General features: G+C 48.2%; 2 protein-coding genes across 6 annotated transcripts in view; one reads left to right on the plus strand and one right to left on the minus strand.

The window, feature by feature from the left end:
• LOC118095156 (1-acyl-sn-glycerol-3-phosphate acyltransferase alpha) overlaps window positions 1–8,934 on the plus strand; it is a 24,858-nt gene extending 15,924 nt beyond the window's left edge. For 3 of the 5 annotated variants that reach the window (XM_088655268.1, XM_088655267.1, XM_035136182.3), the window contains 2 exons: window positions 3,457–3,538; window positions 4,096–4,780. In XM_088655268.1, coding sequence (XP_088511394.1) covers window positions 3,457–3,538; window positions 4,096–4,250 — 237 coding nt within the window. In that variant the 3' untranslated portion in view covers window positions 4,251–4,780. Of the gene's footprint in view, window positions 1–3,456; window positions 3,539–4,095; window positions 4,781–8,797 lie in introns of those variants that run through there. The other 2 variants (XM_035136183.3, XM_035136185.3) reach the window with 2 other exon arrangements.
• Window positions 5,653–27,230, minus strand: part of FTSJ3 (FtsJ RNA 2'-O-methyltransferase 3) — a 26,423-nt gene continuing 4,845 nt past the window's right edge. Inside the window, exons 3-21 of the mRNA XM_035136176.3 lie at window positions 26,013–26,059; window positions 24,287–24,366; window positions 23,553–23,652; window positions 22,087–22,281; window positions 21,455–21,570; window positions 19,399–19,503; window positions 18,970–19,070; window positions 16,488–16,568; window positions 16,217–16,375; window positions 15,212–15,347; window positions 13,972–14,177; window positions 12,008–12,122; window positions 11,534–11,627; window positions 10,971–11,130; window positions 8,997–9,085; window positions 8,026–8,128; window positions 7,264–7,447; window positions 6,977–7,071; window positions 5,653–6,184 (exon numbers count right to left, since the gene is read on the minus strand). Of these exons, the coding sequence (XP_034992067.1) occupies window positions 5,986–6,184; window positions 6,977–7,071; window positions 7,264–7,447; window positions 8,026–8,128; window positions 8,997–9,085; window positions 10,971–11,130; window positions 11,534–11,627; window positions 12,008–12,122; window positions 13,972–14,177; window positions 15,212–15,347; window positions 16,217–16,375; window positions 16,488–16,568; window positions 18,970–19,070; window positions 19,399–19,503; window positions 21,455–21,570; window positions 22,087–22,281; window positions 23,553–23,652; window positions 24,287–24,366; window positions 26,013–26,059 (2,365 nt within the window). The 3' untranslated portion in view covers window positions 5,653–5,985. The remainder of the gene's footprint in view (window positions 6,185–6,976; window positions 7,072–7,263; window positions 7,448–8,025; window positions 8,129–8,996; window positions 9,086–10,970; window positions 11,131–11,533; window positions 11,628–12,007; window positions 12,123–13,971; window positions 14,178–15,211; window positions 15,348–16,216; window positions 16,376–16,487; window positions 16,569–18,969; window positions 19,071–19,398; window positions 19,504–21,454; window positions 21,571–22,086; window positions 22,282–23,552; window positions 23,653–24,286; window positions 24,367–26,012; window positions 26,060–27,230) is intronic.

Genomic DNA, 27,230 nt, shown 5'->3' on the forward strand with positions numbered 1-27,230 from the left:
TGAGCTTTCGTGTGTATGCGCACGTCTTCAGATACACTGAAACAGAAGTCACCAGACCCTTTTATATAGTGGGAGGGTGGGGAGGGGTATTACTCAGAAGGGTGGTAGGAATGGGTGATTGGCTGATAGGCGTGGTAAACCTGTTGATGACTGTTAATGACTGCAATTGGTCTTACAGGAAAAATAGATTTATCATGAATAATGAGATAGGATTCCAATGTCTCTATTCAGACCAGGTCTCTCCATGGTTTTAAGTTTGGTAATAAGTTGCAATTCAGCAACTTCTCTTTCCAGTCTATTTCTGAAATTCTTGTATAGAATGTCCTGGGAGACTGAGGTGCTCTCTTACTGGTTTCTCTGTCTTGTGATTCCCGATGTCAGATTTATGTCCATTTATCCTTTGGCATAGGGTTTGGCCTGTTTGTCCAATATAGAGAGCTGAAGGGCACTGTTGGCATTTGATGGCATACACTATTTTAGAAGATGAGCAATTAAATAGTCCTGAGATGGTATGTTTGATATTGTTGGGGACAGTAATTGTGTTGTCCGGGTGTATGTGGCAGCAAAGTTGGCATCTGGGTTTATTGCAGGCTCTGGTACCAGTGTCCATGTTAAGTCTGGTGGTTGTATTATTGTGGGTGAGGACTTGTTTCAGATTGGGTGGCTGTCTGTAGGCAATGAAAGGTCTTCCTCCCAGAGCTTGAGAAAGAGAACTGTCATTGTCTATGAGAGGTTGTACCGTGTTTCTCCCTTTTTAAGACACCGTCTTATAACTTTTTTACTCAAAAAACCCCCACGGTGGCTTATTTTCAGGGGGTGTCTTTTTCTTTTTCTTTTTAAGTGCCAGTACAACTGGGACCCACTGGCTCAGGATGCTCGGCGCTCTCTTCCACGCGCTGCTGTCAGCGCTGCCAGTTCCGAGCGCCTGCAGGGGTGGTGGTGGGGTGGCAGTGCTTTAAACCCCCAACCCTATAGAAAGCAACGGAAGTTATGGACCGTAACAATCCTTAAGAGGAGCAGATCTTTAAAAAACCCTGGTAGCACCCTTGAAGCACAGCCTCCCAAAGCCAGGGGGAAGAGGTCTGTTTAGACAAAGGAAAGGATCGGGGGTGATTTTGCACCCCGGGACCCACAGAACTACTTTACAAATCCCAACCGGGGGGGTGTCAAATAGTGAAGCCCCACAGACCTGTAGCAACAGAAGGCACGTTCCGAAGCACCTGAGCTGTTCGGTTCCATAAAAAACCCAGGAATGGCAAAATTAACAACAATAATGGGGGGCGCTCTATCTAAAGAGTTAAGAAGGAATGGGAAAGTGTAGAGATATATATGGAAAGGAAAGTTAGTTAAAGATAAATAATTAATACTCGCAAGGGAAGAAATAACATCATAAAGGGTAATAATATTAAATATAAAATGAGACAACACAACAGAAAAAGCAAGTACAGTGGTGCCTCGCTAGACGAATTTAATTCGTTCCACAGGTCTTTTCTTATAACGAAAAATTCGTCTAGCGAATCCCATAGGAATGCATTGATTTTTTTGGATTTTTTTTTGCCCATAGGAACGCATTAATTGAATTTCAATGCATTCCTATGGGAAACCGCGATTCGCTAGACGAATTTTTCGCTAAACGAATTTGTCTAGCGAGGCAACCTCCGCTCGAAAAATCCTTTTGTTAAGCGAAAATTTTGTTAAGCAGGGCATTCGTTAAGCGAGGCACCACTGTATATGGCTAAATGAGATTGCACAGGGGTGAGGGAAGTGGTGAGAGAGGGAGGGGGGTAAGGAATGGAGGGAGGCAATGACTGGAGGGGGTAAATTGGAGGAGGGTATAGGGGGATGAATTAAAGGAAAATTGAGACTTGAGAAGCGCATGGTTTTTGTTTGCCGTGTCCCTTTGTTGTCAGGTTTTCGAAGGTGGTCAAGAGCCTAGTGGCTGCTAATTTTACTGCTAGATTGTTTGGTTGATGGTGTGTTGGCCAAGGTATTTGGGTGTGTCCTAGTTTGTCTTGTATTTCTTGTGTTGGTATGGGTTTGTTGTTTTTGTAGTAGTCTTTTAAACAGTGTAGGCCTTTGGCTTGCCAGGTTTTTATCTGGAGGTTTTGTGGGTGGTAGGACAGGGGGGTTAGTGGGGATGGTGATCAGTTTGCCTACTTTTCCCTTCTTTGCTTTAAGCATGGACTGTGTGAACTTGTTCAGTGCTGTGGGGATTTTCTTTACTTTGTTTGGGAGAAATGGGTATGCTGTTGTGGGGATGGTTTCTCTCTCCAAGTGGACCCATGGTTTTGTCTTGTCTTCTAGAATATACGGGATTATGTGATGTACATGGGTTGGCAATATATGATTCTATTTTGGGGGTTCCACATCCTCCTTATGATGACAGGAGGTGCAGGTATTTGGGGCTTATTCTTGGTTTTTTGTGTGTGAAAATCAACAAGTGTAGTTTTTTCTGCCACTTCGGGAGTTTGGTTGGGGGAATCCAGATTCGGAGGGTTTGGAATAAATAGGTTAGTTTTGGGAGGGTGATCATTTTGATCATAGCCATTTTGTCTGAGAGGATGAAATCTCTGTTGATTTGTCAACACAGGGGCTTGTAATTGTGGAAGTATAGTTTGTTGAGGTTTCTGGTTATTTGAACCTCTAAGTACCCGAATTTGGTGCAGCAGAGTTTTATCTTTGTGGTTGGTGAGTACCTTTTGGATGGTGGGTGGGGGTGGCGGTTGAAGCACATAACCTCAGATTTTGTAAAGTTTACTTGTAGGCCCGACACCATTGTGAATGTGTTGAGTTATTTAGTTAGGGTGGTTGCTGTGTGTATGGGGTCTGGTGTTGTGACCATCAGGTCTGCAAAGAGCCCTAGTTAGTAGGTTTTACCTCTTCGTACCACACCCTTGATATGTGGGGCTGCTTGGAGTTGGATTGCTAGGGGTTCCAGGGCCAAGATGAATAGAGACAGTGGGCATCCATGTTTTGTGCCTCTTTGGATTTCTATGGTATTTGAGTCTATATTGTTAATTCTGCATTTTGCTGAGGATTGGGAGTAAGGGTTTGTAGGAAGTTGGAGCCAAATTTCACACACACACACACACCATTTGAATGCCAATGCCTGTCAACTGGGGGAGACAACTCTCTCAAATATTTTATTGGGAGAATAAGGGACATTGGCCCCTCAAAGGTAGCTCCTGTGCATCCCTCTCCTGCTCCTGATTTTCACTCACATTTTCTTCCCTGGGGGGTGGGGGGTTGAGGGCACCAGTTTGTGGTTTGCCTCATGTGCCAAACTGTCTTGGGCCACCTCTGGTTGGGTCAGCCCCAAATAGAACCCTTGTTCCACCTCAGGTAAGAGTCAAACTCTGTAAGGCAAGACCATCCCCTGTAGGCTCACCTTCCCTGTTAAAACGTTGCTTAGCGCCTTCTGGGTCTCTTAATTTCCCACTGTCTTTTGCTACACAGATCCCCATAATCCCTGTTGTGACCTCCTATTATCAACAACCCCCCAACCTCAAAGATGGCCAGAGGCCTTTTTGGTGTAGAGGTGAGTCTAAATGACAGTCTTGCTTATTTGGTTTATACACTTCAGCATGAAGTGTGAATGTATATTTTGCTTGAAAGCCTTTTCCACTTGCTTTAATTTGAATTTGAATGCTGTATAAAAATTACAACCTTAATCACTATATGTCTTATTTCTGGTGTGTGTGTGTGTGTGGGTGTGTGTGTGTGTGTGTGTTTAGCCCAGTGTTTTTCAACCTTTTTTGGGCAAAGGCACACTTGTTTCATGAAAAAAATCAGGAGGCACGCCACCATTAGAAAATGTTAAAAAATTTAACTCTGTGCCTATATTGACTATATATAAAGTAATTCTCCCACGGCACACCAGGCAAAATCTCGCGGCACACTGGTTTAGCCACTCCTTTCTCCTCCTCCATACAACACTGCCATTTTCAACCTGTTCTGAAATTTATATATATATTTTATTCCTTTATATACCCATGTATAGACCACGGTTTAAGGAATAGGCTTGACAAGGCAATTTCTGCATAGAATTAAGTTGCACTGTCTCTCTTTCTCTCTGCTGCTCCCTGCCACCTTCAGATAAGTGGACCATCCAGATTTTGCCCAAGATAGAAACACGAGGCCTTGGGACAGAAGATGTTCCTGCACTTGCTGACAGCACACGGAAACTGATGCTGGATACTTTCAATGAGATCAGTGGGCATATAGTTTTAGGGAAAGATACCAGAGATTGAGTGCCTCCTTATCATGGAAGCCTGGGGGGACCCACCAACCAGGAAGCTAGACAAGAACTTTGCTTCAGTCCAACAAGAAGAGGACAGAGGAAATGCCTCACTCCACCCAGACAAAACTAAGACCAGGGCCACCTAGTGGCTCAGCTATATGATGACATGATCCAGGCATCTCTCCAGCCCACACCTCTTTCATTTAAAGGAACAATTCTATATAATAGCACTATTGAAACGTCCGATAGTTCTGCTATTCAGTCACTCATCTCCGAATCTTTAGAGCTGTTCCTGATGATATGAATAGTAAGATTGCTGTCAGTTTTACAAGGATCAGACAGGACCTCAGAGGATAAGCATGGTTTTTCAGGCACCATTTGAGCATTTGGTGATTGTACTGTCTAAGGGAACATTTCAGTTTCTGCATTTGATCTCAACAGAAGATGACCTGAGTGTTTCATTTTCTCCTTGTACTGTTGTTGGAATTGGCCCTGTCTACTCCAGCAAGTTTGAGATAAACACTTTCTGCTAGCTCTAAATGTGGTAGTTCTCACACTGAAGTGTGCTGCTTATAGAAACATAACCTTCCTTAGCCTGGCCATTGGCAGGTGCTACATTGGGCTGAGATTCCTAGAGTTGGAAAGGTTGCTCTGATTTGTCGCCCAGCAATTCTGCAATTAGTTGCCCTGTAACTTCAAAGAGCAAGATGTGGGGTCCTTCTCTCTCCAGATTGTTATTTCAAAGCCCTAACAAAAGGACTCTACCGTCTTTATTTATGGACTTGACCTGAATGCAGAGGCCCCTGTTCCCTTTATAGAGCTACAGTGGTTTAGCAAATCAACTCTATTTTGCAGGGAACTCTGGGAGGGGAGGAGGCCCCAAATACCTGAAAGACAGCATACAGATCGTCCTGAGTGTTGTGTGATAGAGGGGGCCCACTTGGCATTTCCACACACACCCATCCTCAGAATTGCGTTAATTCCCTCCCCAAAGAGGTGAATCTGGCTTCTTCATTATATAGGTTTCAGACAGTGCTGAAGACATGCCTCTTTACCTTGGCCTTTGACACCAGAAACGTTTCTTTTCCACGCACACACTATTCCAGGGACGGCAATTGGTTTTTTATTACCAGCAGGCCCCAGGTCAGGTTATAGCTAAGGGCATGTAAACAAATATATATGATAATAATGGGTCACGGGTTCCCCATGCCTGCTTTAAAGCCCTAAACAGCTTTATCCATTAAGGATCACCTACGCCCAACATGCCTGGGATCTTGTGCCACACCTTTGTAATCGGGAATATGAACAAAGGGGAGAGGTGTGTTTGTCTTTGATGCCATACAAGGAAACCCTACCACTCTAAAAGAGTGTCAGCGATGCTGATAAGAAAAATAAAAGCAGGCAGAGAATAGTTAATGAGCAAACAATGTTTAATAACCAAGGGCAGACACCTTGAAGGGAGGTAACTCATGAAGAGGCCTCTCCATGGTGAGCTGCAAGTGGGCCAGGATAGCAAGAAAACAAGCCCAGGCAACGTTGTCCCAATGTACATACAGTTCACGCCACCAAACCAAGCACCAAGAAATCTGAAATTCCATGTGACATCACAAACCTGGTCACCTGCTGCTTGGAGACTCCTGGGGCACAGTTAGCTGTTCCACAATATTCTTCCGAGATTCTGACATGTTCAAGGGTGGCAAGAGGCCTGCTCACTTAGCAACCACGAAGCGGCAGGACAAAATGGTTTACTTCTTCCGCTGCCGGTGTTTTGGCTTCTGCTCCTTGCGTTTCTGGGCTCTCATGTCCTTCTTGAGGCGGCTGTCCACCACTTTGAAGTGGCCCTTGACTCCGGCAGGGCGCCGGACCTTCCGCCCAGCGCCCTTTTTGGCCACAAGGTAGGTCACCTGCCGTTTCTCCTTGCCTATCCCTGCCTTCTTGTAAATGCTGTTATTGGAGAGGGGGGGGGGGACACAGGGAAAGTGGAGAGTTACAAGCGAAAGGTTTCTCTTTGGAACCCTGTCCCAACTGCTCCAGAGTCTCTTGTGTTTATTTAGTTGCTATTTTACTTATTCAGTTCATATCCCACCTTTCCTCTGAAACAGGGAGGTTGTCGAGCCTCCCTTTCTTCCCCTCCTCACAACCATCTTGTGAGGTAAGTTTGGGCTACGAGACAGTGAGTGTCCCAGGGTCACCCAGCAGGCTTCATGGCAAAGTAGAGATTCGAACCATAGTCTCTGAGTTCCCAGACTGCTAACATTGCACCATGCTAGATCTCCAATATCTGTCTGGAAATCAGACCCCAGAAGCCTGGCCCCAACAAAGACAGTTATCAGCATAAGATAACTAGTTTCTCAGGTTCCAAGGGGACTGATTTAGCTACATCTGAAGCACAGCAGGCCTGACTTTCTCCAGAGCCTGGGTGGTTCATTCATTTGGGAACACTACGGAAGCCGCTCTGTAATTGGTTAGGAACGGTGGCTCTAGTGGCCTTGCTGTGGGACTGCAACTCCCATCAGGCCCCTGCCAGCAAGGCCTGATGGGAGTTGTAACCTAGCAACATCTAGAAGTGCCTCAGATCCCCCACCGCTCCCTGCAGTTGGAAGAATATTGCGATAACTACACACTGCAGACCTCAAGAGGAAACAGAATCTCCCTCTGCGAGCCCTGAGGAGTTTATGTAGCAACCCTGCTGTTCTCCACAGGAAGCACCCCCCCCCAAAAAAGCTGAAGACCTACCTGCGCAGCTGAGCAGCTTTCTCGCGCTCAGAGATGTCCACGGTGTTCACCACCGACTCTGCTTTCTTCTTCATCTGCTCCAGTTTCTTCAGCATCTGTGGAGAGGGACAGAGCAGTCAGGGCACTGAGGGAGAGGGCAGGCAAGCAGGGTTCCTGTGGGGTTTGGAATAAACCTGGAGAGCTGTTGCCAGTCAGAGAAGGCATTAAGGATGGACAGATCCTCTGATCCGGAAAAGGGCCGTTTCCCACACTGTGTGCATGAACGGGCAGCTTGCTCTCTTGCTTACCCGCCGCTTCTTGCGGGCCTTGGCCTCTGCCACTTTCTTGATGGGCCGGGCATTGATCTCGCGCCAGCGCTGGCGGTACTCCTCCACCGTCTGCCGATCCAAGGGCAGCTGTTTGCGCCGGTGCTGGTGCTCTTCCTGTACAAACCACTCGGGGAGCTCGCCTTCTTCCTCGTTGAAGGTGTATCTGAGGGCAGGAAGAGCCGTAAGCAGGCAGATCAAAGCAAGCGCCTGCTTCCCTCCCCTCCCTAAAATTAAAACTGGAGGCACAGTTCACTTTTTAGGATAGGGGAACGTTTCAAGCGTGCTTCCTTGCTCAAGGGAGGCAAGCTCCCAGAACAACCACTCTTGCAGAGACTCTTCACGGCTTTGCCTCATGACTGGAGGACCCAATTGCAGCAGGATTACCTGCTCACAGGTGAAAGTAGCCAAAATAAGACAAGATCAAATCAGCCGGCTCCAGTTAAACCTGCAGTTGGAGCCCCTCTACCACCACAAATAGCAGGCTTTACTGTCCACCTTCTACTTAGTGTTTAGTACCAATAAAGTATCTGCTTTTTCTCTCTTAATTGGGGCTCTGATGTACTGGTGATCTCCCCTGGTAATTAAAGTGTAACAGAGCATCTGTGCGTCAGGCTGCAGTTCTGGGTGCAAGGTCTTGAAGTATCTCACTTTTGTGGTGACACATGCTCACATGCAAATCTCTGTGTTAAAAGGTGATGAGGGACACATAGAAGCTTGCCAACACCTCCTACTCTCCATTACCTGTTGAAAGAGTCATCAATCAAATCCCTCTTAGCCTTTTTGGAGGCAGCAATGACTGAGCCCAGTGCCAGGCCCTCAGGGTCCAGAATCCGAGCTCGCTTCACTGCAGAGAGACAAAGGGTGCATTCAGATGTGGGGAATATTGTGTTAAGTCTTCCCTGTGGCCTTGGGACTGATAAACCACCCCACAGCACTAGAATCGGAGAACTCTAGAGTTGGAAGGAACCCCCGATGCTCATCTAGTCCAACCCCATGCAATACAAGAATAGCAACTAAAGAATCCCTAACAGATGGTCACACAACCTCTGTTTAAAAACTTCCAGTGAAGGAAAGTTTATCACATTCTGAAACAGTCTGTTCTACTGTTGAATTATTGCCACAGAAGTTCTTCCTAATGCTTAACGGAAATTTCATTTCCTGCAATTTGAATCCACTGGTCTGGGTCTTACCCTCTGGAGCAGCAGAAAACAAGCAGGGTCCATCTTCACATACTTGAAGATGGCTGTGATATCACCTTTTCAAACTTCCTTTTCTACAGGCTAAACATACCTAAATTTCATTCGGATCACTGGACATTGTCACTAAGCACTTTCTGCATATGCGGGCTTCTGTTCCTCTAAGATCCCCACATGAAAACAGCAGGAAAGAACTGCTGTATACTGCTCTAAATCTCATCATTTTACTCCTGAATTTTTCTGGGTTAAGTGGGCTGCAAAGAAATAAGTGCTAAACATGTGCCACAGTCCAGTTCACTATTATTATTTTTTTACAGAAGTTGTGTGAAAGCTCAAGTATACTGCAAAAATTCACACTCAGGGAACCGTAGGGAAAATAAAATGAATTGCCGGATGAGTGCAGCCGCAACAACAACATTTCAGACTGTCTTCCAGGCAGCTTCTCCAGCTCCGAGGTTCAGAGAGGAAGCAGAAGCAACCAGGATACGAAAACCCCCATTCTTGGCTCATCCTCACCTGGATCGTCAATGGGGACCACCTCAATGCCTCTTGGCTCTTCCTCTGACCGGAGCCGTTTTGATCCCTTGCGTGAGGCTGGCTGCTCCCTGAAACATAGAAATAAGGGAGTTATGAGATGCCTCCTTTCCCACGTCCTGTGCACATTAGGCATACTGCTCACCAAAATCTAAACAACATGGACAGCTGGAAAGGAACTCCCAGGAACTCTGGGATTTACTTCTCTGGGATCTCCACCAACGCTCCTACTTCTGAATCCAGCTCTGTTAGGTGGAGGCTAAAGTATCCTTTGAGGCTAGGAGTGTTTTTCAATGACCTGTCGCTGTTGCTGGATTGGGATCCTTTGAACATAGCTACGAATGCATTGCTAATCTCAAGGCTGGATTACTGCAATGCACTCTGTGTGGGGCTACCCTTGAGGTTGGTCCGGAGGCTGCAGCTGGTGAAGAATATGGTGGCTAGGTTGCTTGTGGGGACATACTACTGCCAACACACAATACACCTCGCTTGTGCAATTTGCACTGGCTGCTGATCCTCCACTGGGTCAAGATGGTTTTGGTACTAACATGTAAAGCCCTGTACATCTTAAGATGAGGGGCCTTGAGAGAATACTGCATTCATTATTTACCCAGTGGGCCACTGCGTTCAGCCAGAGAGCTTCTTCCAGCTCCAAGGTTAGCAGAAGCCTGCTCCACAATAACTTTTGGTGTGGCTATTCCGTGGAGCAGCATCGCTGCTGAGATATGACAGGTCCCCACGATCAGCACTTTCCAGAAATAACTGAAGACCATTTTGTTCCAACTGGCTGTCCGGGCTGGAGGAGTAGGTCTCTGAAGTAGGTGTCCCCCTTTTTGTATTGTTTTAAAACTCATCTTCTGCTGTCTGTTGTGCTGTTTTGTAACTGATCTCATGACAGTTGTACCTCATGTTACGTTTGCTTCATGCTATGTTTTTTCTGATTCTGTCCCGCGATGACCCAGAAGTACCAGAAAGGGTTACTTCTGGGTTTCGCCACTCATGCATGCACAGTAGCGCTAAATCGCGCTTCACACATGCACACAGGCACCAAATTGCACCACGCAGCTGCACAGATACGGCGCTTCAGGTTGCAGGCTTTTCACGTTGCAAACGGGCCTCCGGAATGGATCCCATTCACAACCAGAGGTACCCCTGTACATGCTGCATATGGTGATTGACAAACAGCACATCCACTCAGAGCTTGAGCATCTTCCAGGGGGGAGAGCTTTGTGACCTGAGAGAACCAAATGTTTAGCAGCTGCGCCATTGCACAACATTTAATCCTCTTCAGAGGTACCGGTAAGGTAGCATTAAAATAATAATAATGAAATAATGAATAGAGCGGCTAAGTCTCACTGACCAAATTAAGGAGATGTCTCTAAACAGACAGCACTCCCCTGCTATATTTTCAATTTAACTGAAAATATTGATACCTCACCTTTACTTGTAAAAACAACAACACCTGAGGCAGCTCAAAACACAATACACAATAATACCAAAACCAAGCATAACAATATAGCAGCAGATGAAGACAGCTGGGAACAGCAGCAATCCCACTGATCCTTGACCACAGCATAGTTTACTAGCTGTTTGCATTTCATCTGAACTAAAATCCCACGTTGATCTCAGCTGCAACATTGTGGGGGGCAATGAAGGCGATCCTAAGAGGGATTTGTGTAAGTGAGGCAACAGGGATTAAGCAAGAGAGTGCAGTGGAAAGAGAGATTTTTTAAAAGAAACCTAGAGCAGCAGCAATAGAGAAATAGAGGACAGTATCTGCAATCCACCAAAATCTCGTGAAAATATGCGGAAGGACTTTCTGGACGAAAACACAGGAATGTGACTTCATCTTCTAGAGCAGTGTGGTTGGTATGTTGAAAGTTGTTCACGTGGGATGTAAAATTTGAAAATAATAATAATAATAAAGATACGCATTTCTTTTTAAAAGGACTTCACCTTTCGTCATCGCTGTCGCTGCTGTCGCTCTCCCCCGTGCCAGAACCCTTCCCCTCAGCTGCACCTCTAGGCCCTTCCGGCTTTGGGACTACCTCCAGTGTCGTCTCTTGCGCAGCACCAGACCGGGGCTGCGTCTTTTTCCTCTTTGTATTTTTGGAGGCTGTGTAAGAGAAAACCACAGACAGGGTGAGAAAATCTCTCCCTCGCCTTCCATCAGTCATCCTGAACTAACTGGCCTGGGGCAAACGTGAGTGGGGGGAGGGAACGAAGGAGGAGGCTCAGCCCCAGAGAGTCAAGATTCACATACATGGATGCTAAGCGCGGTATACGAAATCCCTTCATATATATCAGCAGTCTATATTCACAGGCTTTTCTGCGATAGCAAATCAATCTTGAATACTGGATTCAATATTAGCTCTGAAGGCAATGTAAATCCTACCACTGTTCAAGAAGTTGCTAGCTCCACTGTCGCCCCTAAAATCAGCAGACACTGGAAGTCTGCATTTAGTCGCTCGAGGAACGGATAGATTTTGTCATCCTTCAGGCTCAAATATGTGGCTTACCTGGGGGAGGTTCTGCCTGGTTCTGGGACAGGACTTGCGCCTGCCCAATCTCTAGTGCCTCGTCAGCATCGTCGTCAATCCCAGCAAAAGCTTCCTGGCCAGCAGAAAACACAAAACAAAAGTCAAGGGGAGAGCTGGAAGCATCCCTTGCCCAAACAAGGTGCTGCTTCCTGGAATAGCTAGCTGCCTACTCTAGCTGCAGGGCACCCGTCCGGAACCCTGAGCCAATCTAACATGACACCCCAACAATGATGCTCTTAGCATTCCCACTAGACCAAGGGATGGGGAAGCTGCCACCCTCCGGATGTTGTTGAACTCCCAGCTGCCATCAGCCCCAGCAAGCCTGGCCAGTTGTCAGGGATCTATGGGATCTGCAGTTCAGCAACACTGGGCAGGGCCAGAGGTCACCCAGTCCTGAGCTATGCCATCATTGGTCATGGAGGTGGCCAAAGAACCGTATCAGAAGATGCTCACCTTGCCAAACCATAGACTCGCTTGATGTTCCTGCCGCTCCTCCTTGCTCTCCAGCGCCACCAAAAGTGGGTTCTCTGCCTCGGTGCTCTCCTCCTCTTCCTCTTCCCTGGCAACCCTGTAAAAACATTGGCGAGAACTCCAGCAGAGCTCGAAGCACTGGAAACACAGCAGACCCACCTGTAGCCCCCGGCGATGGGTGGGAGGGAGATTGGACTCACAGGTGTATTCCTACTGCTGTTGGGAGGACTAGGAACTCCTACTTGGGAGGGATAATGAAATCCCACCTAAGAGGAGAGGCATATTGAGAGGCTGTGCGCGCGATCGGGCTCTCCCCCTGCAGATTGGGCCCGCGATCGGATGCTGCCGCCACGCGCGTGATCAGCTTCTCGCTGCCACGGATTGGGCCCTTCCCGCTGCGGATCAGCTGCCACTGCGCGCGCAGTCGCACTCTCCCCACCACGATCCGGCCCCGTGATCGGCTGCCACTGCGCGCGCGATCGCGCTCTCCCCACCACGATACGGGCCCGCGATCGGCTGCCACTGCGTGCACGATCGCGCTCTCCCCACCACGATACGGGCCCGCGATCGGCTGCCGCACGCGCGATCACACTCTCCCTGGCGCGAATCGGGCCTGCAATCGCCGCTGCTGCTGTGCGTGCGATCCAGCTCTCCCCGCCGTCTCCGCCGCTCATGGGATCGTGCCCCCCCGCTGCTGCTGTGAGGCCGGATCGGGGCTCTCCTCGCTGCCTCCGCTGCTGCGGGATCGGGCCCTCCCGCCGCCCGCGCTACCTGCCATAGGGCTGGATCACGCTCTCCCCGCCGCGAACTGGGCCAGTGATCGGCTGCCGCTCTGCACGCGATCGCACTCTCCGCCCCGCGATCCGGGCCCGCGGTCGGCTGCCGCTGCACGCACGATCACACTCTCCCAGCTGCGGATCGGGCCCGCAATCGCCGCCATTGCTGTGCGTGCGATCCTACTCTCCCCGCCATCTCCGCCGCTCACGGGATCGTGCCCCCCTGCTGCTGCTGCTGCGAGGCCGGATCAGGCTCTCCCCGCTGCCTCCGCTGCTGTGGGATCGGGCCCTCCCGCGTTACCTGCCATAGGGCTGGATTGGGCCCCCGCCGCCCACGCTACCTGCCGATCTGCAATGTGCATAGGATTTCAGCTCCCCCCCCCAAAAAAAATAGTCCGGCCCAGCACAGGGTCTGAGGGCGGTGGACCGGCCCCCGGCTGAAAAAGTTTGGGGACCCCTGTTCTAGAAAGTAGACCCTCGAGGTAGTAACTCCACCTGACTGCCCAGCCCCCCAGCTCCTGTCCTGCTCCTTCCCCCTTTCTCTTTCTCCCTCTCCAAGTTCGGATCCTTCTTTTCTACAGAAGGGGGGATACATGATCTTCCAGTACATTGCATTCACATTCAATAAATCATGTTGTGGAAAGCAGGTGGCAGTTGGGAGTTACTTGGTTATTTCAAATAGTTCCATCTTGACTGAGAAGGTGAGAGGTGTGGGGACTTCGTGCAGGAGGAGGAGCTTGTAAACAACACTTATTGTTCAAATGTTGCCAACCTGACAAGTAAAGAGTTTTATCTTCAACTATTTGTGTGAGGCATTTTTTTTAATATCACAAATAGATTACAGTTTGGCTTTCGATGTCAGCAATTTTGTGGTGTCTCTTCCCCCCCTGCCCCGCTTCTAGCAATCGTTCTAGAAAGCAGACCCTCAAGGTAATAATTCCACCTTATTTTCCAGGGCCCCCCCAGGCTACTGTGCTCTCTCTCAATCTTCAGATCCTTCTTTTCCACAGAAGGGGGAGCCATAATCTTCCAGTAATTTTCACCCCCAGGTTTAGTGTTGCTCAGGTGAGGAGACCATCTGCAGTGTCTCCCTCCGCCTCTCTCCAGAACGCCAAGCCAACCTCATTACTGGAGCCAACCCGCCTTGCATTCTCCCACCCCCTTGAGTACCTCGGCTGTGGGGCCTGGGCCCGCTTCATCTGCCTCGACCGCTCCTCAACCTCCGCCATCTCCTCCTCGTCCAGCTCGCTGGCCAGAGACATGTCGTCGTCAGAGTCTCCCCCTTCCGAAAGCGAGAGGTTGTCGTCTGCACTTGCTGCTGTCGCCACAAAGGTATCTGCTGCTGCCATGTCTCCTTGGAACACCTCATTCAGCAACTGGAAGAGGAAGAGGCACAAGTGTGTGTATGGGATGTGTCAAAGGAAGGCGGGACCGTCTTAAGAGGGCAGTTCTCCTCACTGCTGGGAGCTACCGCCACTCTTCCGAACAACTTTACCCAACCTGGTGCCCTCTGGATGTTGCTCACCCTATGCAGACAGTGTAGTGCAATGGTTAGAGTGTCAGACTAAGATGTGGGAGACGAGGGTTTGAACTCCCACTCAGGTGACCTTGGGTCCCAGGGCTGTTGAGAGGGCACTTTTTTTTTTTTGGTAGGGTGAGAAAGAACCATGTATACAACTTAGAGCTCCTTGGTGGCATATAAATGTACTAAATAGACAAATATGAATGATAGAAGTTCTCCTTGTTTATTAAGGTGTTTTTATACTGCCCTTCATTGCAACAGGCACAGGGTGATGTGCAACAAAACACTACAAAACAGAATACTGTACTTAGCAACATCATTCAAACTTAAGACCCAAATATCTGAAGGATCACCTCCATCCTTACAGACCTTTTTGTGTGTTATAAATGGGGGAGAGGGACTCTTGGTAGTCCCACCACCCTCAGAAGTGGGCATTCTCCATGGCAGCTCCTAAATTATGGCCTTCCCTCCAAGCACATGGGTGGGCCAAGCATTATATAGGCTCAACGGGATATGTGAATTAGGAGGAACTTGTATCATCCTTAGAACTGGCTTTACTCATTACATCTCTCTACCTCTAGAAGCTTGATGAAAGAGGTGTGTCTCCACCCGCTGCCAAAACAAAGACACTGTAAAGGCACATGACAGCTGTGGAACCACCACCAAAAAGGCTCTTCCACAGGCTCCCGCATTGCCCACCTTCTTCAGAGCAGGAGCCACCGAGTGGGCCTCACCTGCCAGTAACAATGAAAGGCAATCACCCATTCTGGCTGGGGGGCAGTGGGAGGCAAACAATATCTGGAGGGCACCACGTAGTGGAAAGATGGACTAAGATGGATCCTCCAGGGCCCACACTTTGAATGCATGTTTGCAACGCTTCCTGCTTACCTGACTTTTGCTGATGGCCCGGAGAGAGAACATGCCGGTGTCAGCGTCATCAGCGACAGAAACACCGGGAAGATCCATCTTGAGCTCAACGCGCTCTCGCTGCCGCCGTCGCTCACGCAAGATCTTGCGTTTCTTCCTAGGATTGGCAAAGAAAAAGATGGTGACGTGGGGGGTGGAGACCGTAGGAATGGCTGGGGCAGAAGGCAGAGGGCCCAAGTAATAGTTGGAGCAGGAGCCAATGGCAGACAGAGCCAACTAATGCCACTTTCATCCCCTGCTGAGTTCATAGAATCATAGAAATGTAAAGTTGGACGGGACCCCTAGGATCATCTACTCCCACCCCCTGCAATGCAGCTGTCCCATACGGGGATCGAACCTGCAACCTTGGTGTTGTCAGCACCATGCTCTAACCAAGGGAGCTATCCAGGCTGACAAGGAGTTCAACAAGGGCAACAGTGAGACAGAGGAAGATGGATAGCCTGCCCACTCCCTGGGCTAACGTTCAAAATTCCCCAGGCACACTTGGCACCTGGCTATCCGTCACTTGTGAAAAAGTGAAGATGCCTGATGTCTCCACCATTTGGAGGTGCATACCTGCGGCCCCTTGGATCTTGACTGTTTTCACACAGTAGCAACACATCCCGTGGATGTGATATTTTATCTGCACAACCAGAATGAATTTCAGGCACCAAAAAGTCATGTTGAAAAATAGTACTTTTGAGCTGTCTGGCCCCAAAATGGCAACTAGGCATTCCGTTTTGGCGACTGTAACCCTGGCTTAAGAAGCTATAAGGGTGCCCAGCTTATATATCAAAGTTTCTAACACCCCTCTCCGGTGGCCTGTGCATGAGTGGCATCTCTTCCGTTCCAGGCTTCCCCCAGCCCCCGCCCACCTGTCAACCAGCTTCCCCTAGAAGCTCCGGAACACCATGCGGTCCCTCCTTGCAGCCCTTTGTCATCAGGCACAAATGGAGCTGGCAATTTGGGGCTGCAAAAACCGCCCACCTCTTCAGTTCAGCCATCTCCTGGGCCTTGAGTTCTGCCAGTTTGAGCTCCAGCTCCTCCTCTTCTTTCTCATCTGGCTCCTCTCTGCTCGGGGTCTCTGGACTCGTCCGCTCAGGCTGCGGTTCGTCCTCCCCTTCGCCCTCCTCACCAGAGCTCAAGCTGAAAACAGGGAAAAGAGGCTATGCAAATCCAGGTTGCTTTCCTCCCCCAGCCTATATAGCTGGCTGCCCCACAAGCTGAACGTTGCCAGCTCCCTCCCCACCCCTCTTACTTGATATCTATTTCCTTGGCTTGCTCTTTCAGCTTCTTGACAAGGAAGCGCCTCAGCCTCGTCCTCCAGTTCAGCAGGCCCCTGAGCAACGCAAAGACAACAGTCAGACTCTATGCCTGCCCACCTGTTTTCTGGCAGTTGATGATTGCAGGGCCTTGACCAGTAGCTACTATGGAGCTGGGACTTTCAGTGAGAGATTTAGAAGGTCCCCTCTGCTTACTTTTGTCCTACCGTGTTTCCCCCTTTTTAAGACGTAGCCATAATATAAGACATAGCAGGATTTCTAAGCAGTTGCGCGATATAAGCCATAACCCGAAAATAAGACATAGTGATAGACCCTTCCCCCCTCCCGCCAGCCAACTCCCCCCCATAAAAATCTCTCCCCATTTTACTGTGGCTTCAAAGACACGTATTTCTTTTAAAAGCTTGTAAAAATGCACCGTAGAGCCGTTCCTGCAGCCTCGTGATTCCCCCTCCCGTTTCTGTAAGCATTTTTTAAAATACTTGTAAAAGGATTCCAAAATATATTTTTTTAGCTAGGCTGTGTGAGCTCTGCTTGCTTGAAGAGGAGAAAAGTGGCATTTGCGGTGGGGAGAAGATGAAAGCACGAGGGAAAAAAGAGGGGCGATTGAAGACGCTGCCTTCCCCTTTAGGGAGAGACTCTGTGTGCGCGTCTCTCTCTCTCCCCCCCCCCCGCCTCTCTCTCTCTCTCTCTCTCTCTCTCTCTCTCTCTCTCTCTCACACACACACACACACACACACACACACACAGCCCACCTCTCGCTTCCCCCCACCTTTCCCCCTTTTAATAGCCTTTTAAAAAGTGAGGATTCTTTTTTCTTTCTATTGCTTGTCTGTAGAGCTTCCCCTTTAAGGATTTGTACCGGTACCGGGATCGCTGCCGGTGGCGCAGTCCTTGCCTTGGGGATTAAAGACTTTCCCCTTCTCGCTGTTTAGGAGCTGCTAAACACTGCCCTACACCCTACACAAAAGTTAACATTTTGTGGGTAAGAGAAACACGGACGGGTTGTTAGGACCAGCAGATTATCTCACCCCGGTTTCTGCTGGCTCAATTGCTACTTAATTGCTACCATTTACCATCTTAATTGCTGCTCAGCTGGCTTTGTTTTCTACAGTATCTCAGCCGGTAGCCTCTTTGCTATCAGTGCTACAAAGTGCTACATTGTTGGAACTTTCGCTCTTAAGTCTTGGGCAGTTGGCTGGCTGGTAGAGATCCTTATTTGCTTTAGTATAGGCTACTGCTACGACTGCATCACACAGATAGATTCCATTATACTGTACTGGTTTAAATTTAAGAAGCTCCAGTGTAGCAGATTGCTATTAAGTGAGTCCCCACCTGGGAGGAGAGAGAGAGAGAGCAGCCCTTCGGAGGAGCTCCCTCCCTCCCTCCCTCACATCCCAGGGCCGGGGAGAGAGGGCTGGGCCAGCGATGCACACACCTCCCTTCCCTCAGACTCCCTCTCATGGAGCTTGGTGGTGGCTGTTGCCCGTCATTTTCTTTCAGTCAAGAGTCCTGCCCCGCAGGGAGACAGGGAGCAAGAGGGGCACTGCTCCTGATGTAATAAAAATACCGGTAAGACATTCCCTGAAAATAAGCCACCCAGTGTTTTTTTGAGGAAAAAAAGTTATAAGACGGTGTCTTAAAATGTGGGAAAGACGGTAGTTTCCAGGGCTGAGTGTGTGTTTGTGCCACGATTCAGCTGGAGTGCAGAAGCAGTACATAATGGAACACTGGATGCAGCGTTCAATTTTGATTTTTCAAAATAGTTTCCTATGACTGTGAACTGGAAGTACGTGGGCAATGCCTTGGAAAACTAGAGGTGGGGTGATCTAGCATAGCCGCTAGCATGCTTTTGCTGCCCATAGTTTCCTGGGGGGGGGGGGCGCTGAGTGAGGCTGCTTCTGTGGCTGGGGCATGAAAGGTACTGTAATATATAGTTACCGATTCACACTTGCACACATGAAAGAGTTAAACTGAGCCCTTAGCTCAGGTTGCAAGTGGGCGTGGCTTAGCAGGCTCTCAGCTGGTTCAACCCCTTTCCCTTTCAGTTTTCTGGAACAAGCAAGAAGCCATGCAGCCATGGCTTTCTGCAAATAAAATGAGATTTTTAAGCCCGCATCTTTGCTAACTCAAAAATTATTTGGAACCCCTTTTCATCTTCACTTCACTGCCAGCAGATGGAGGAGACGTTTGCTGTAACATTTAGAAACTTATTTGCAAAGCTAAGTGTCTGTGATTTATTCTAGCCTAAGCTTTCTTGTGGGGAACATTTAAGGTGGATGAAGGCAGATGCAAATCTAACAGAGTTTTAAAGTGCTTTGGAGCAACTGCCATTGTGTTTCACTCTTCTGCTGGAGAGTAGGAATCTCTCTTCAAAACCTCTCTCTCCAATGAAAGGTGGGCCTCGTTCCTCCTTCATTCCCTGCACCCCAAATCTTATCCTTAAAAGGAGGACCATACCGGAGCTCCTTACGGCCCAGAACACGGATGTCCCGACAACAGTGACGCACTTCCTCGGTGGTAGCGCTGTGGCGTTCCAGCTCTTCACTGTCGAAGACAATCTAGGAAAGGCAAGGGGATGAGAGAGGCACCGATCGCTTTATCCATCCAAAGGACTTTGCCCTGTGTTAATGAGCCATCCTCAGTAGAACCTGCTTACCCTGCACAGGAAGACCAAACTGAAGTCATACTAAGATATCATAAGCAACGGCAGGATTGTAGCACCTTTCAGGTTATTGCAGCTATTAACCCCTCCAACTCAAAACCTCCAGGTTCTCCGGCGTCTCATGCTGCTACCGCCCGCCTGATGAATCAGCCGCTGCCACCCACATTCAGCCCTCCCCACCCCATGCTATGCAACTCTCCAGTCACGGCCACCTGGGTGCTCACCTCACTGGCCTTTGCCAGGAAGTCCACAGGGTTGGGGGCCTTCAGGAAGTCTGTCAGTGTGCAGCGGTTATAAAGAATTGTGGTGCCATCTTCGTATCCCTCTGCCTAGTTGGAAGGAACAGCAGATAAAAGTGAAGAGATAACCCATGAGACTATGGAGCAGAGACTTGGGCTAGAGTCGTGCGCCTCCATGCCACTCACCTCAGCCTCAGCCTCAATCTCTTGACTTTCCTGGGGCCAAGGATTTTATCTATCTTTTATATATAATTTTATTACATTCTGTTTTACAATTTAGAATACTCATTTAAACATAAAATATCAATAACTACCCTCCTCTTTCCATGGTTCATTTTGCATATCATAAATCCCTGCATATTTTGCATAAACTAAACCATTCAGTCTGTTGAATTTATCTTAATGCTGCCAAACTTTTCAAGTGTACACAATTCCCCCCCCCATATATCCAATAAACATTTTCTAATCTTCTCTAAATGTATGTTCTTCTTGTTCTCTTATTCTATATGTTAAGTCTGCAAGCTGCCCATATTCTGTCAACTTAAGTTGCCATTTTTCTTTGGTTGGGACTTCGCTCATTTTCCATTTTGAGGCTAACAAAACACGGGCTGCAGTAGTCGCATACATAAATAACATTTTATGACACCTGAGAATTTCCGTCTGAATTGTCCCCAACAAAAAGGACTGGTTTTTTTTGTTGAAAAGTACTTTTAAACACCTTTTACAATTCATTATGGATTATTTTCCAATACTCTTTTACCCTTTTACAGGTCCACCGCAGGTGCCAAGGATTTTAACAGAACCTTGCTGGATGAGACCACTGACCCATCTAGTCTAGCAACCTGTTCTCAGCTTACCAATTGTATGCCTGTGGGAAACATACAATCGGGAACTGAGCACAACAGCACCATCCCCTCCTACTGTTTCCACAAAAAAACGGAGTTCAGAGGCATAACTGCTTTTTGACTTCGGCAGTAGAGTACCCTATATCCTCCATGAATCTGTCCAATACTCTTTTAAACCCAGCCAAGCTGGTGGCCATCACTGCCTCTTGTGGGAGTAAGTTCCACAGTTTAACTATGGGATTTTTTTTTGTTCCTATTGACGCCTCAAAGCCACAGGTTACCACTGTGCCCAAGCAAAAGCGTGGAGATTTGCAGTCAGTATCCAATTAGAAATCTAAAGCAAGACGGACAGACTTTGTAAGCAAACCACGCTGGGGCTGGGTGATATATCATCCCAAACCAGTTTGAAGTCGATATTGTGATACTAGTTTTATAAATTTTGACCTGGTGATGTAAATCAAATCACAGTGTGTGTGTGCGTGCTTTGCAAAAATCGCAAGGTGGGAAAAACCGTGAGGCTAGCCAATACTTCTCTGGATTCCTGCGACCCCTGTTAACTGCTGGCCCAGCTCTCCCCTGTCTCCTGTGGGGGGCAGCAAACCACAAGAACAGGCTCCAGCTAAATTCACCATGCAGGAAAGCCCCGAAGCCAGCCAATGCCTTTGCATGCCTCCATCCTAATTTCAGACATTGCAATATATCAATATACAAACATACACAAATAACCTAGTTACGAACACAGTTGTCAGTTACTGTATATAAACAGGCGTAACCGGCTGCTGTAACAAGTCATTCAAGAATTTATAAAGACAATGTAAAATAACATAAATAGCACAACCACGTGTTGCAAAGTATCAAAAAGGAAGTCCTTTTTGATACTTTGCAACACGTGGTTGTGCTATTTATGTTATTTTGCATTGTCTTTATAAATTCTTGAATGACTTGTTACAGCAGCCGGTTACGCCTGTTTATATAATTTATCAATATACTGCAATGCTGCAAACCAGATATCGCCCAGCCTTACTCCACTTCCTTTGCAGCTCCTTATCCATGCAAGGTCAGAGAAGGGCAATTCTGGAGCAAAATCAGAGAAGGCAAGGTGGTGAAGAAAGCTCCTTTGGAGGCAGTGTTTTGGCCAGTTAGCTTTTTCAAAATGAAGATAAACTGATCTCCTTAAGGTTTCCTTGTCCACTAACCTTGGGCTTCTTCTGGGACACCAGCTCAGTGACAGATTTGGCCTGCACCTCCACTTCCTTGAAGGCAAACTTGGGGTCGAAGAACTTGCTGTCGATTTTATCTGGGGCCAAATAGCCTGGAGGGGGAAAGTGGTAGCAGAAGAGAAAATAAATTCACAGTTGTACCTTGGTTGTCGAACGCCTTGGTACTCGTCCATTTTGGCTCCCAAACGCCGCAAACCCTGAAGTGGGTGTTCCAGGTTGCGAACGTTCTTTGGAAGCTGAACATCTGACGCAGCTTCCGATTGGCTGCAGGAGCTTCCTGCAGCCAATTGGAAGCTGTGCCTTGGTTTCCGAATGTTTTGGAAGTCAAACAACCTTCCGGAACGGATTCCATTCGACTTCGAGGTACCACTATTAACCTAACATGATTATATGTAACTGCGTATTTTTGCAGTATTTTAAAGTTGTCTGTTGTCGCTTCCGTTTTCTGTATCCACCGCTTAGATGTTTTTAACGTATTAAGCAATACAGAAATGAAATGATCAATCAATGCATTTTGTGAGGCTAAAGCCATGATGCTACCAAGCCTCCCGTTGCTCATCTTGTTCTGTGTCTGCCTTGTGCCCACTACCCCCTCTCTGTGGACTCACCCTGGCAGACCACAAAGATCTCGGCAGACTCGTTACGCGAGGCCTGGGGCTTGGTGGCCTGGACCTTGCGGAACAGCTGCTGGAAGATCCACAGGAGGGGCTGGTAGTCCCGGGAACGGAAAACTTTGCTGATGAACCAGCCGCCCTTGGACAAGAAGTCGCAGGCCAGCTTCAGCGCCGACAGCGTGAGGTTCGCTAAAGGGAGAGCAGAGGGGGGAAAGGGAATGAGACGCGCCAGGGAGATGGGTGGCAAGGGCTGCCGACTTGGCGTTTAGCCCAATCCACCAGCACGTTTACGCACAAAAACACTCGGCCCCACCCACCACAATCATTTCCAACATATGGATAATAATACTTACGTATCTTACAGGATAAAAGAATTCCTTCAGTAGCACCTTAAAGACCAACTAAGTTTTTATTTTGGTATGAGCTTTCGTGTGCATGCACACTTCTGATGAAAGTGTGCATGCACACGAAAGCTCATACCAAAATAAAAACTTAGTTGGTCTTTAAAGTGCTACTGAAGGAATTTTTTTATTTTGTTTCGACTCAGACCAACACGGCTACCTACCTGTAACTAGTACCTTACAGGGATGTTGTACAGACTGCAAGAGAAATTTATTTTAAGCATGCTTCGAAAGCGCCATGCGAATGCTTAGCATTCAGACGGCCAATAATAAATCTTTAAAAGGAGCCCCAAATATTATCATTATTAACTTGCTTTCTAAACTTCATGGATTAAGAGTCTCGTGCTCTACCGACTGAAGCACCCTTCATCCAATGACCACACGGCAGCACACAGCGATGAATAATGTCGTGCACGGTCTCCAGTTTTCTACAGAGCTCCATAACCTCACTTCCAAATGACTGAATAAACAAATGCACCTTTAGACGGCAGCCAAAAAAAAGGACAGTGCTGACAGGGAGGGGGTAACAAGTGTAGCCGGGGGGGGGGGTGAGTTCCAAAACTACAGTAGTCTAACCTGGAAGCAGCCAGAGCATGGGTTTAAAACTACTGCAAGATTAAAAGGCCCAACCTCTGGCACACCCCTTATGCTCTGATGCAGGCCTCTCTTTCTCAACGGCCAAGATCAGGGGAAGGAAGAATGTGACTTTACAGTCCCATCTGAGGTTGAGCTCTCACTGGTGTCAAACGCAGGGACACAACTCCACCATGTATTATATGATTTGATGGCTACCTGTGTATATCACTTTCTTTGCAGCAGATGGACAATGTGGCCAAGGGGGTTCTTCCAAAATTGACACTACATGCACATTGGGACTCGCATGGTCTGTCCTGTGCGCACGAGAACCATTGCTGCTCCTGTACCGCACAGGGATAGAGAGGCCAGGCGCTCTATGCACGCAGCTCTGGATATGCAGCTCAGCCACCCACTTCTCACATGTGCCGTTGGCGAAAAGACCGCCTGCTCCCTCCCAGCACCCCTGGAAGAAAAGCCCCACACCTTGGGAAAATGCATCATGTACCCAGCTGGCTCCCATGTTGGGAGCCCCATCGTTCAGCACAACATCCACTTTCCAAGTCTTCAGCTCCTTGCGTAGGGCCTGGGGAGAGAGAATGGGGGAGAGAAAAAGGGACTGAATTCAGGGCAATACCTAGCTGAGTATAACGCAGAGATTAGAGTGACAGGATTCACCAAGGACAAAACATCTCCGCCTCATTGCAGGGGGCAGGGTGTCATTGGGAAAGGAAGGCTCCTAGCCACAACTGCCAGGTGGGAAGAGGGCTATTGTACCCAAATCCTGTTTGCAGGATTCCCATGAGCATCTGGTTGGCCACTGTGAGAACAGGATGCTGGACTAGATGGGCCATGGGCCTGAAAAAGCAGGGCTTTTCTTCTGCTATGTTCTTGGTGTGCGTGAGAGAGCAACAGAGAGTGAGGTAGAGAGAGCAGACAAGAACACAGAAGAGTCTCAATCTGCTTCATTAACTTGGCATTTTGTTCTGGTGTTTTTAGACCTTATTGCGTTTTATGCCGTTATTGCCATTTTTAAATGCTACCTGCCCTGGGATTTATTCATTGAAAAACAAATGAGCATGAAATCCGGTATGTAAATTCTCCAAAACAAACAAGCATACAGATGAGAGATGAGGATGGCAAAGGCAGGTGAGACGAAAGACTAAAATTAGCTGCGCAGGGAATCAGGGCGTGGGTACCGGAAAAAGAGAGCAAGTTACCTGGCGACACTTCTCCGTGGTGATGTCTTCCTGCATCGTTACCACATTGGGAATGGGCTTTATGGGAACCAGGTCAACCCCTGAAATCAAAGACACGGGAGGAAGCAGGGAGGGAAATATGGGGGAAGAAGTTTCTTTAGGAAAAAAACAGTGCCAGGAATCTCACTGCCCAACTTCTACAGCATAGCCCATCACAGGCAAAACTGCCTTATATACAGAGGATGTTAATGCGCCGCATTCAAAGAATGTGTGATCTGTGTACACCCTAGCTGAGCTATACACTCAGCTGTAACATTCAACAAGGGCACAGGCTGAGCACATGGCAGCCGGGCTGTACAGATAATAACACGGGGTGTACATGTCTTCAGTGTAACATGTGAAGATGCCTAAGCAGACAACAGTCAAGGCCTCTAGATCAGTGTTTCCCAACCCTGACCACTGGTCTTGCTAGCTAGGGATGATGGGAGCTGTAGTCCAAAAGCAGCTGGAGACACAAGTTTGGGAAACACTGCTCTAGATAGACCCCCCAAGAGAAGCCACACCGCACAATTCTGCTGCCACCCCATCCAGGGAAGCAGCAGCGGCACCTGCGTTGGGAGGGCTGCTCTGCCCTACCGCAGGGGCTGCTACTGCACCTAGCCCAGTGCTGCCAACACTGGCTTGCAGCAGCTTCCCAAGCCCCACCACAGGTGGTCTTTCCTTCAGCTAGAAATCCTTCTAAACAAAGGATCGACTCTGGGACCTGAGGCACGTACTCTACCAATGTACTTTGCTTTCACATGTGAAGCATCAGGAAACCCCCTTTACATCGCTTTGTGGCAGCGATGAAGGAGCTGTGGCCCTCCAGGTCGTAGGAAGGCAACAGCTCTCCTTGGCCCTGGCCACTGGCCACGCCGGCTGGGGGGATGATGGGATATGGAGTCCACCAAATCCTGGCTCCCCAGCCCTGCTGTAGGGGAACTTGCTCGATGCACACCCAGCCCCCCCCCCCCGCTTCCTTTGCCTGCTCAGGAGAGCGGGCATGACCTGGCAATTAGGAAACAATGGCTCTGAACCAGGGAATGAACCTGCTTCAAATGTGCTCTCTTCCATGGACATAGAATCCTAGAATTGTAGAGTTGGTACCCCAAGGGTCATCCAGTCCAACCCCCTGCAGTGCGGGAATCTTAGCGGGGATCCTTTTAGGCAGCCCCCTTGCTCTCAGCCTCTCGCCAGGGATATTACTTACCTTACAGAGGATGTGCAAAAAGATAATGTATGTGAGGAGTTCACAAAGCTCTTTACTATGTAAATGAAAAGCCATGGTCCTTTTGTGTCAATCACCCCCACATCCCCCCTCCCTTGCAGGGGTGGGGGACCTATGGCTCTCCACACTCTGCTGAACTAAAAACTTCCATCATCTCTGACCCTTGGTCACGCTGGCTGGAGTTGCAGTCCATTAATTTCGCGTGAATCATAGGTTCCCTACCTTGGCTCTGGCCAGTGTGTCTCTGGACATCTGGGAGAGCAGCAGTGGCAGAGAGGTTGGATGGCCATCTGTCATGGATGCTTCAGCCGAGTTTCCTGCATTGCAGGGGGTTGGGCTAGATGACCCTCGGGGTCCCTTCCAACTCTACCATTCTACGATTCATGTCCCTTCTTGTGAGCTCCCCAGATACATCTAGGCTAGATTAGAGCTTTGCTCTAAGGATCTTCACTCTCTTCTTCCCGCATCAAGGCTACTTACCAATTATAAGACTGGACACAGGCATGAACTTTGAAGCCACCTGCAACCTGTTGGAAGAACAGAATCAGGTCTACCTTTGAGCGAGTAAACAATGACACCCAAAGAGTGAGAACAAACCCGGTTCTTCATTTGATAAAAATAACTGGGTCTTCCCATAAAAATATTCTTTCCGGTCTGTTCTGCAGGGCTGTTTCGAAGATTACTGATACAAATCTGTGCAAACACGGGCCTACAAAACATGCTCTGCGAAGGCAGAGTCAGGGAATCTTCAGGACAGGGGTGGTAAACCTACAGGCCTGGGCCTAACTTCAAAAGCCCTCCGCTCTTCCCAGAAACCTGAACTGACAGCTAGCAATCTATCCCTCCTTCTGCAGCATGCTGGGCGGGAAGAGAGGAGGTGGTGGCAGAAATGGAAATAAAAGAAGGGTAGCTCCAACCACTGCCCCACTGCAGGCATGCAGCCCCTGACGAGAGCCTCAAGAGACTTCTTGCAGCAGGGAGTAGTCCTCGCCCTTCTCTTCTCAGAACTGGAGAGCCGGGCAAGAGAGTCCCTTTTCCCGGGAACCCTTTATCTAGAGCACAACTTGAAATCAAGCCAACTGCTTGCCCCTTCCTCTGTACAATAGGCTGGACCAAAGCAAGCAAATGTTGGGCAGGCTACCGATGCAAGATATTTTGTGCCCTTAAGAAAAACAGCAAATATTTGTCTTGGTTGAGACAGATGTCGTGCTTCACCTCAAATCCAAGGCACCCTTGCCTCATTTTCAAAAGCCTTTGGATATAAGATCAGTTAACTGATCTTATTGCTCCTGCTCTTTTATTTTTTTTTACTGCTGCTACGACAATTGTTTTTGTTTCTGATGTTTTTGATCTGTTTCATGGTTCTATTTTGTAGGCTATCTTTAAAATCTAGATTAATAAAATTATGGTTTCAAAAAAAAAGCCTTTGGATGTCTTCCCTACTGATTATAATGGTGTGTGTAGCCCAAGAAATGCCTATTCCAGTTGTAGAAACTCAGGTATATAAGCTAATTGCCAAATGCCACCTTAAACCTGGGTTATGGTCGCCACAACGGAATTTCAGCAGGGTGAGTGCAGAGATTAGGAAGTTATGACTAAAAGACTGCCATTCATCCCATTGTTCTGTTTTGCCATTTATTGAATTTAACTGAATGTTTTATTTATAACTTCTCTGTTTTTACTAATATATGTCATTGC

The sequence above is a fragment of the Zootoca vivipara genome, chromosome 12 (genome assembly GCF_965207765.1).
Source record: "Zootoca vivipara chromosome 12, rZooViv2.hap1.1, whole genome shotgun sequence".
Classification (NCBI taxonomy): Eukaryota; Metazoa; Chordata; class Lepidosauria; order Squamata; family Lacertidae; genus Zootoca; species Zootoca vivipara.